At 61.3% G+C, this 10,316-nt stretch overlaps 3 protein-coding genes across 3 annotated transcripts in view; 2 read left to right on the forward strand and 1 right to left on the reverse strand.

Moving 5' to 3' along the window:
* Window positions 1-761: 761 nt before the first annotated feature.
* On the forward strand, window positions 762-2,651 carry SPRG_02335 (hypothetical protein). Its single transcript, XM_012340912.1, has 7 exons — window positions 762-1,016; window positions 1,060-1,129; window positions 1,178-1,456; window positions 1,505-1,592; window positions 1,636-1,793; window positions 1,838-2,462; window positions 2,507-2,651. Exons 1-7 carry the CDS (start codon window positions 794-796, stop codon window positions 2,630-2,632), a joined length of 1,569 nt encoding a protein of 522 aa, XP_012196302.1. The 5' UTR covers window positions 762-793; the 3' UTR covers window positions 2,633-2,651.
* A 55-nt stretch (window positions 2,652-2,706) lies between these two features.
* On the reverse strand, window positions 2,707-4,042 carry SPRG_02336 (hypothetical protein). Its single transcript, XM_012340913.1, has 3 exons — window positions 3,412-4,042; window positions 3,266-3,357; window positions 2,707-3,215 (listed from the first exon to the last, which is right to left on the reverse strand). The coding sequence occupies exons 1-3, from the start codon at window positions 4,018-4,020 to the stop codon at window positions 2,738-2,740; spliced, it is 1,179 nt and encodes a 392-aa protein (XP_012196303.1). The 5' UTR covers window positions 4,021-4,042; the 3' UTR covers window positions 2,707-2,737.
* Window positions 4,043-4,588: 546 nt separating this feature from the next.
* The window catches only part of SPRG_19413 (hypothetical protein), a gene marked incomplete at both ends in the record, with an annotated part of 13,397 nt that continues 7,669 nt past the window's right edge, over window positions 4,589-10,316 (forward strand). Inside the window, 2 exons of the mRNA XM_012341263.1 lie at window positions 4,589-8,439; window positions 8,493-10,284. Coding sequence (XP_012196653.1) covers window positions 4,589-8,439; window positions 8,493-10,284 — 5,643 coding nt within the window. The remainder of the gene's footprint in view (window positions 8,440-8,492; window positions 10,285-10,316) is intronic.

The following is a 10,316-nucleotide window of genomic DNA, read 5'->3' on the forward strand; positions in this document are numbered from 1 at the left end:
CAATGCACATTTCGTCCCATTGACACAGTTAGCCGCGTGCAAAGCGCGCGCGCTTTGGACTCAGGCAAGCCAATCATACCGAGACCATGCGTGCACTACCACCCGCGCGCGACGCAAGGCAGCATCGCAGGTTCAAAGTGGCGTGTGTTTAGCCAGAACATCAGCACGGTGCGACCGGGATTTCTCCGGGGGACGCCAAAGCGTTTGGTGCACTCGTTGCGCTCTCAACGACAGCTTCGACGACGACTCGGTCGACTCGTTGGATCGATGAGATAGCCACAGAAGGTCAAAAGTGCACGACCGTCGTCGGCAACTTGAGCCCGTGCACCTCGCGGCAATTGAAAGGAATGAAAAAGCTGAGAACGGCGCCGACAACGAGGCTGCTGGGTCGCCGACGTGGGCACATGAGCCGCAGATAATGCTGTCATACAACGCAATAGATCGAACGCTGTGTGGTGTCGCGACTTCCCAGGGCAGGCGTTCCACGAAGGGTTCCACAGCGGATCGCGTTTCTGCAACCCATAAATAGTGTGCAATCGAAGCAAGCCAAGCCGAAGCAATAGAATGGTGTTCACCCCCGTGCGTCCGTAGAGACCTCCTCAACAACTCGAGGAGCTGAAAGTGAAAGCACTGGTACACGGCTCAAGCCAGCACAGTGCACCGATAGCAACTGCACACAACGAGAGGGTGTGAATGGTGTGCGATACGTTGAATAGTGTTTCAGTGTAACCCCCGTCGGGTGTGGGCCGAAACGACGGAGAACCGAAAACGTGTGATTGCCACAAGAGCAGCCATGTTCATGCAAGAGGACTCGTTCGAGGACGACGGCCGCGGGAAGCAGCGCGACCTCGCCAAGGACGTCGACAGCCGCCTCAACATCTCGCGCGAGCCCCACCCCAACATGCTCGACGACGACGAGATCGAGGAGATTGGCGGTCCCGCCGGTAGCCGCTCCAGCGTCATCCAGCAGCAGCGCGATTTGCACAAGAAGAAGATGCAGGAGCGCATGAGCGGAGGTACTTGCTCTTGATGCGGCCAAGGCCTCACTGCGCCGAGTAGGCGTCGTGCGCACGACCGGCGCGCGGCAGTTTTCGACCCCGCGCTCGATGGACATTGACGAGAAGCCCTCGTACGTAGCTTGAAGCGCAGACGTCGCCTCAAAGCTCTGTGATCGTAGCCGGTTCGGCCGCGACGACGACTTTATCGATGACCGCGCCTCGGCGAAGAAGGCGGCGCCCGCGCGTTTTGCGCGTGACGACGACGACGACGACGACGACGGAAGCGCCCGGCGCCGATCAACGCCCAAGAAGGCCAACCGCTCGTGGCGCGACGAAAGCCCCGAAGATGATCGCCGAAAGAGCCGACCCGCGGAGAAGGATCGGCGCAAGCCGCGCGCCGGTGACAGCGACGACGACGATGACGACGACGACCGCCGACCACCGATGAACAAGCGCGGGTACAGCTCATAGCGAATCGCACGAGGTCTCAAGACACATGCGACCAGGTCTCGTGGTGGGGACAGCTACCCGGAGCGCACCAAAGGCAGCAGCGAGACGTGGGTCGAGAGCGGCAAAGCCAGCAAGGCCAAGAAGGTAGTTCGTATATACCTTTTGCACTGCAACTCATCGCGCATAGGGCCGCGACCACTCGAGCTCGCCCGACTTGTCGTCCGAAGACGAAGCCAACGACGACGGTGCCGTGAGCACGTTCGACCCAGACAAAGGCAAGCCGAAGAAACCAGTCGTCAAGAAGGGCAAACTCGACCTCCTCGACATGAAGGCCTTTCTCATGCGGTACATCCCTGTCTTCAGCCTTCGACGCGTCACCACATCTATAGGCCCGTGCCCAAGGCGTGCGACGTGGTCGAGTGCTACATTGAGCGCAACCGGTCGGGCTCCAACAAGATGTTCCCCGAGTACTGTTTGTACCTCAAGGACGGAGACCGGTTCCTCTTGACGGCCAAGAAGCGTCCGAACAACCGCACGAGCAACTACCTCATCTCGATGCAGCTCGGCGACCTCGCGCGCAAGGGCAGCGAGAACTTTCTCGGCAAGCTCCGCGCCAACTTTATCGGGACCGAGTTTGTCATTTACGACAATGGCATCAACCCCAAGAGCGCGGACCAGCACACGCTGACGGTCAACCCCGCGGGCATTCGCCAAGAGCTCGGGATCGCAGTCTATGCCAAGAACGTGCTCGGGCACCGCGGGCCGCGCAAGATGAAGGTGTGCGTGCCCCGCGTGCGCGAGGATGGCACGCGCGTGGTGTGGCGCCCCGTCACAAAAGAGGACGAGATGGTCAACAAATGCAAGGAGCAGGACCATACGAACCTCACGTATTTGATCAACAAGCCGCCGCGCTGGAACGACCAGGTCGGCGCGTACGTGCTTAACTTCAACGGCCGCGTCACGATGGCCTCGGTCAAGAACTTCCAGCTCGTGACGCCCGAAGACCAAGAGACGGTATCCACGGCTCTTGTCGAGTGGTCGCTATATCCGCTATGTAGGTCATTTTGCAGTTTGGCCGCGTGGGCAAGGAGCTCTTTACGATGGACTTTCGCGCGCCGCTCTGCCCGCTGCAAGCGTTTGCGATCACGCTCAGCAGCTTTGACTCGAAGCTGGCGTGCGAGTAGATCGCGCGAATACACACCAGAGCTTCTTCTTTCGACGCCACTACGTTTCTTTCTACTATGACTTCGACTAAACGAAATACTAGTGTCTGTATACGTGGTATCGCGTTAGAGCTGCAGGCGCTCCAAGTGCGCCCGGACAGCGTCGAGGTTGCCGACGTTCTTGACCTTGCCTTGGAAGAGGCCCTTGCGGCCACCGCCCTTTCCGTCCAGGAGGCCCGCGACCGTCTTAGCCTCGGCCGCCACGAATGCCTCAGGACCAGAGAGCACCATGGCGCCCTCGCCGCTCTTAGCATTGCCCGACGTGAGTAAAAGGACCTTGGGCGAAGCAGCCGTGAGGGTCGTGAACGCCAGGGAGATGGCTTGGAGGAACGCGGCGTCGGCGTCGTCGCGGTGCAGCATCGCAAACCACCCGTTGGCCGACGACACGACGAGCTGCTGCGCGAGGAGGTGCGCGAGTTCGAGCCGCAGCGCCTTTTGCTCTTTCGCCGCGGCCGACTGCGCCTGAAGAAGCTTGGTAAGGCGATCGTTGTGTTCTTCGGGCGGGCAGCTCCACAGCTTCGTCGCGGCCCGTTCCCGCTCAAACCTACCCACGAGGCTGAGGTTCGCGCATCTGCATGTAATAATGATCCGTACATGGTCGCAAATTCCTTGAAGACGCGGTTGCCCGCGACGAACCAGACGCGCGTGCAACCGCGCGCAACCTCCGAGTAGAGAAACTTGACGCACTACAAGGTCGGGAGGTTGAGACTCGCTGACCTCGTGAAGCGAGATGACTCTACCTGGAGCTGGCCCGTGTGTTGGACGTGCGTGCCACAGCACGGGTTGCTATCAAGCTGGTCCATGACGACGATGCGGACGTCCGAGGTCTCGTTCTTGTAGTGCGTCGTGACCGGACGGGCGGCTGCGATCGCGTCGTTGACGGCCGCCTCGAGCGCTTCGAGCTGCGCGGAAGTCAGCGACGTCGAGTTGAACTCGACGTTGCAGCGCACCAGGCCGAGCGACCACGTGGTCGTGTCGACGCCTAGCGTCGTCTCGGCGATGGCAGAGATGAGATGCTGCGCCGAGTGCTGCTGCATGTGGTCATGGCGGCGCGGCCAGTCCAGCGTCATGAGCACGCTGTCGCCAGCCTGAAACTCGTGACTTGTCTGCAGCACGCAGTGGCCGTTCTCGGGAAAGGCCTTGGTCACGGCAAAGGTCGCGTCGCGCAGCTGCAGTGCGCCGAGGTCGCCGGGCTGGCCGCCGCCCTCCGGGAAGATGACGCTGTCCGCGCAGACAACGTGGAAGGTGTCTTTGAGCTTGGGCGCGCGGACGCACGAGACAACGGTCGTCGCGAGCTCCTTCAAGAACGAGTTGCGCTGGCACGCCAGCCGTCCGAGCGCTGCCGACATCTTGGTGCTAATAAATGGCCACCGGTATCCGGAATCCTTACCCATTGCATTCGGCAATTCTGTCTTCTTAAATACGGCATATAATGCCGAATCTAAGCCCAACGGCAAACTCCGGATTCGGAAGCGATGTCATGTGGTTGTACAATGATGCCGTTTGCTTGCTCGGCTGCATGAAGAGCATATCCCTCCCATGCACCCCTCGTTGTACATAATAAAACAAGAGAGTATGCAGGTACTCGAGTCATGGATGGAACTCGGCGAGCTGTCGAGGAAAGGCTCCATTAGGATCACCAGCGCAAACAGAGCTTGACCAGGCGCAGCAGCAAGGCCCTGTTCTAAGCCTATGGTGTGTAGCAGAACGGTATGTAATAAGCCGTGTGCGAGGCGTCGGGGGCGCTGTCGACTTGCGTGGCGCCCGTATGCGATGCAGACCACTGGATCCTTGGCATATGCCGTGAATAAGGCGTCTTGAAATCGGCATTCGCGCCTCTTTCCAATTTCCGGATACGATGGTGCGGGAATAAGGGAGGTGAATTGAGGCCCAAGTTCGCCAAAGTTTGGGCGTGGCATGAACAACCTCGAGACCATCCGCCGGGGCCTCCTGAGCCTCGACGTGGGCGCGCGGCTCAAGGAGCTCTCGGAGCTATACAAGCACGCGGACGTCTTCCTCACGCCGCAGCTGCCGCGGATCCTTGAAGCGCTCTTCCCGGTCTTCCAGATGATGCTGCGCACGCAGGTCCCGCCGCAGTTTACCAACAACGACAAGAACAAGTGTCGGAAGCTCACGCTGCAGATCCTGAACCGACTGCCGTACAACGAAGCGCTCAAGCCGTATGCGAGCCGCCTCTTGCATCTGCTCATGGAGGTGCTCACGGTCGACAACGTCGACAACTGCCTCATTGCGCTCAAGACCATCTTTGACCTGCACCGCAATTACCGACCAGGCCTAAAGAACGAAGTGCAACCGTTCTTGGAGCAGAGCCAGAAGATGTACAAGAACATTCAGCTCATCATGAAGAAGCAGTTCTCGGGCCCACCGGAGCCGCCGTTGGCGCCGATCGGGACGACGCCGCCAACGACAGCGACCATCGAGGCGACCAAGCCGCCCGTCACCGACACGACGAGTACGACCAAGGACGATCCGATGGGTACCGACGACACGGAGGAGACCAAGGACGACGAGACGAGCAGTAGTGCAGCGCCAACAACTTCGACAACGCCGTCGACGAGCACGGTGCACGACAGCAGCGATGTCGTCGTCTTGTGCCAAGGCAGCGAGTCGTTCAAAACGATGGCCGAGTTTCCCCTGATCATCATGCTGCTCTTCCAGTGCTACCCGAACTACATTGAGAACTACATCCCGATCCTCGTGCCGCTCATGATGTCGACCTTGTCGCTGCGCTGTCCCGAGCTCGCGCCGAAATTGTACCCGACCAAGTACGTGGACTTTCTCGACTGCCAAGTCAAGACGCTCTCGTTTGTGACCTATTTATTGCGCGGGTTTGCGTTGCTCATGCGGCCGTTCCAAGACACGATCTGCGAGAACACGGTCAAGCTGCTCATCGCGTGCCCGAAGGACGCGTTCGTGCTCCGAAAAGATGTGTTTGTGGCCGCGCGCCACATCCTCTCGACCGACTTTCGCCGCGGCTTCTATGGGCAGCTCGAACTCCTCCTCGACGATGACGTCCTCATTGGGAAAGGGCGCTGCGCCTACTACCAGATACGACCGTTGGCGTACTCGACGCTCGCCGACATGGTGCACCACGTGCGGGACATGCTCACGCTGCCCCAAGTGAGCAAGATCGTGGCGTTTTACGGCAAGCGCATCCACGACCCGACGCTGCCCGTGCCGATTCAAACGACGGCGATCCGGCTTCTCCTCAACCTCGTCGACATCAGCGCCAAGAACGAAGACGTGGACGGCTGGCGGGGCCGCAACATTCTGTCGCGCATTCTGCTCACGATCGCGGCCAAGTTTGGCACGACGTTGCACCAGCTGCCGATTGTACTCTCGCTGTCGTCGTCGGTGACGACGAGTGACAAGCTGGGCGACCCGCTCGAGGGCGGCGCAATGGACAAGATCAAGATGTCGGATCTGGTGCCCAAGCCGATCGAGGTGCTCTCGGACGTTGACGCGAAGCTCAAGAGCCTCCTCGCGCCGTACGAGAAGATGCAGCAGTCGTACGTTGGCTTGCCGGAAGAGGAGCCGACGCTCCGGGACGTCAAGTCGCTCCTGCGCACGATGATTCTTGGTATCCGCGCGGTCATTTGGTGCACGGCCAACTACCGGAACCCGCATGCGAAGGATCTCACGAGCATGGACACGGCCGCCGCCAGTGTCGCATCGGCGTCCGAGGCAGTGGATGCGACGCACGTGTACCCGCTCACGGACGACGAGCGCGGTTTGATTGCCAAGGTGCTGCAGAACGGCCTGCGCTGCTTCCTTTTGTACACGCTCTCGGAGAGCTCGGTCTCGGAGGAAAAGCAGATGCTCGACCATTTTGCGGGCGCGTTCACGGTCCTCGACGCGTCGGACTTTCGGGACCTCTTCCTCTCCAACATGAAGCTGCTCTACGAGTGCATTCTGCAGGACCACGCGATCTTGACGGTGCCGCAGCACTTTTTGGCCAACGCCAACGTGAGCTGCTGGTTTGCCGAGATCCTCCTCACGTTCCTCGTGACGCGCATGGACGTGCTCGGCGTGGCGTGCTCGAGCGACGTGCCCGACCTCGATCGCCACGACAAGATTTGCTCGATGGAGAGCCTCGTCTTTGAGCGTCTTCGGCCCGTGGCGCCGCCGCACGAGGCGTCCATCGTTCTCCGACTCTTCAAGATTGTGTTTGGCTCGGTCACGCTTTTCAAGGCCAACGAGACGGCGCTCTTCCCGCACCTCAAGACGATCATTGTGGCGTGCTTGACCAAGGCGACGCACACGACGGCACCCGACAACTACTTGCTCTTGTTGCGCGCGCTCTTCCGGTCGATCTCGGGGGTCAAGTTTGAGAATTTCTACAAGGAAGTGTTGCCGCTGCTGCCGGGTCTTCTCTCGGCGCTCATGCGACTCCAGGCGCACATTCAAAAGCCGGCGCTGCAAGACGTGCTCCTCGAGCTTTGCTTGACGATTCCGGCGCGATTGAGTTCGCTCTTGCAGTACTTGCCGTCGCTCATGAAGTCGGTCGTGGCGGCGATGCTCTCGAAAGGTGAGCTCGCGAACCTCGGGCTCCGCACCTTGGAGTACTGGGTCGACAACCTCAACCCGGACTTTTTGTACCCGATCATGACGTCGCAAGACCGCCTCTTGACCGAGATCATTGAAGCGCTCAACTCGCATCTGCACCCGCCGCCGTACCCCTATGGCGAGCTCGCGATGCGGATTCTCGGCAAGATTGGCGGCCGCAACCGGCAGTTTACCAACGACGTGCTCTTGGTCGAGCATCGTCGGAGTAACCTCGACGGCCTCGTGCTCAGCATGCGCTGGGAGAAAGACGCAGTGCTGAGTCTGCCGCTCGACGCGCACGTGACGCGCGTCTGCGTGCTGCTCCGCGACTATGCCAAGCGCACGGCGTTGACCAAGCCCGAGGTGCCGTCCCCATCCGGACGCATCGAGGCACCGGCGGCCGACGACGACGACAGCAGCGCCAACCTCGTGCTCGAGAAGGACGAAAAGACGCTGCAGCTCGAAGCCGACACGATCCTGCGCGTCCAAGCGACCGTCTTGGCGCAAAAGCGAGATGCGTTTGTTTTTCTCAAGCATGCGCTGGCCGCGCAGTTGCAGCTGAGCGGACTCGATCTGGCGACGCTAGCACATGTTGCGACACCGACGCCGGGCGCCGACGATGCGGCGAAGAGCACGATCGCCAAGGAACTCGAGGAGGGCGCGGTGCCGAGCTGCAACTACCCGACGCCGTCGCGCGACAAGGTCGTCGCCGAGCAAGATGTGCTCAAGAACGTGCTGCGAACGCTCGCTGAGTGCGTCGCCGACGTCGACTTGGCCAGCGACGCGTGGCCACTGCTGCGCAGCGTCTGCGTGCACGTGGCAACGGTCGTTCTGTCGCGGTCGCGCCGCACGCTGCCCAACCCGGACGTGCTTCAAGGACTGCTCAACGCCTCGATCGTTCCGGGGCCGCGCGGTCTGTCGCCGGGGCGGATGCTGGGCACGACAGCACGCATCGAGACGTACCGCGAGGCGTACTATGGTCTGCCGCTGCTGGACGAAGACGTGGTCACGGCGCTCGATGCGTTTGTGCTCTTTGAAGTGCTCGTCGATGTGCTAGCCGACGCCGACGAGAAGGTAGTCGCCGTCGGGTACCGAGCCTTGGACGTTGTCCTCGATGTCGTCGACGCGGTCTGCGGCGACAAGGACGACGTGGGACAAAGCGGTGCGCTTCTGAACGGCATTTGCGACATTTGCACGCACGCGTGCTACGACAAGAGCTCGTGGCGCCACAACTCGGCGGCGCGCGCGGCTTGAGCCGGCTCATTGACCGGCTTTCGGTCGAGTGGTGTCGCGAGAACGAGCTTGGGATCGTGCGGAGCTTGCTCTTTGTCCTCGCCGACCACCCCTCCGAAGTGACGGCCGGTGTTAGTGAAGAGGCTGGCGCGACGTTTCTCGCCCTGCTGCACAAGTGCCACGCGCCGTTCGCGCCCAAGATCGATGACATTGACATGCTCGACGAGCTCATCGAAGAGACAAAGCCATTGGACCTCGGCGTGACCCTTGGCGGCGCGGCGCCCGTGGCCATGCTCTCGGACTACAACACGGAGGTGTTTCTGCTCCTCGTCTCGGAGCTCTTGAGTTCGAGCGCGTCGGTGCGCAAGTTTGCAAAGGAAGCGGTCGACGTGTTTGCAACGTGCACGGGCGGCTCGGTCTCGGCGCTGCTCCGGCCGTACCAGCTCGTGCTCGCCAAGCAGATCATGGGCACGAGTCTGCGTCTCTTGCCGCTCGGCACACGGTCGGGGTACATTGACGGCATGGCGTACTGCCTCTCGCTCTCGCCGCCGCTCTTCTCGCTCAACAAGGACCTGCTCATCTTTCTTCAAGAGGTCTGGAGTCTTGTCTCGGAAGACGGGTCCGGGTCGTCGTCGCCGACGTCCGAAGCGTCGTCGCCGGCGTCGACGCTGCCGACGCTAAGCGAAAATTTGAGCGGTTCCGAGTACCCGTTTGGGCTCTCGCAAATGTGTCAGCTGCGCATCGCCGCGATCCAGCTCCTGCGCGCTGCGTTTGTGAACGACGACCTCCTCACGCAGCACCAGGACGCGCGGAATCGGTTTGTTGGCGTCTTCTTCAAGTACCTCACGGGCCAGCCGTCGGCGCTTCTCGACGTTGCGCAGCAAGCCCTCACGGATGTCATTTTGATGAACAAGCGGACGAACGAGCGGTCGCTGCCGAAAGAGTTGCTGCAGCAGTGCCTTCGACCGGTGCTTTTGAACCTCGCCGACTACCGCAAGCTCACGATCCCGCTGCTGGAAGGCCTTGGGCGGCTTCTCGGTCTCCTCAGCAGCTGCTTCAACGTCACGCTCGGTGAGAAGCTGCTTGAACACCTTCGGCAGTGGCGCGATCCGGACCGCATCATGAAGGCCGGCATCTGGAAGCGCGGAGATGAGCCCAACGTGGCGGCTGCGATCGTCGACTTGTTTCATTTGTTGCCGCCGTCCGACACGTTTTTGGAGCCGCTGGTCTCGTGCGTCGTGGAGCTTGAAGGCGTCCTGCCCAAGTATGGGAGCTTTGGGAAGCTAAGCTCGCCGTACCGCGTCCCGCTCGTGCGCTTTTTGAACCGGTACGCAGCGCAAGCCGTCACGTTCTTCTTGACGCGCGACCGGCTCATCGAGTCGACGTACTCGGCGCTCTTCCAGCAGCTTGTCAAGCTCCCGATGGCGTCGCCGCTGCGGGCGGTGTTGACGTCGGACGCAGGCACGGATGCAATCATCGCCGCCACGTTTAGCCACGCGCTCAAGTCGCCCGTGGCGTCGCCAGCGCCGGAGGTCGACGACGACGTCAAGCTCCAGGCGCAGATTCAGGTGCAGGCGGCGAAAGCAGCGTCGCAAGCGATTGCTGCTGCCAACGCCCAAGGCCTCTCGGCGTCGGCGGCCGAGCAAAAAGGCAAGCTGGCGCGCGCCGCGTTCCTCGCCAAGGCCGCGCCAGTGATGAAGAGCCCGACGCAGGTGCAAATCCAGGCGACGGCGCAGAAGCTCCACGCGCAGACGCTCGCGGCAGCGCAGGCCCAAGGTCTCTCGCTTGTCCAGGCCCAAGCGCGGGCACAGCAGGTGATGAAGGACTACATTGCCAAGCATCTGCA

Source organism: Saprolegnia parasitica, assembly GCF_000151545.1.
Source record: "Saprolegnia parasitica CBS 223.65 unplaced genomic scaffold supercont2.6, whole genome shotgun sequence".
NCBI classification, from domain to species: domain Eukaryota; phylum Oomycota; class Saprolegniomycetes; order Saprolegniales; family Saprolegniaceae; genus Saprolegnia; species Saprolegnia parasitica.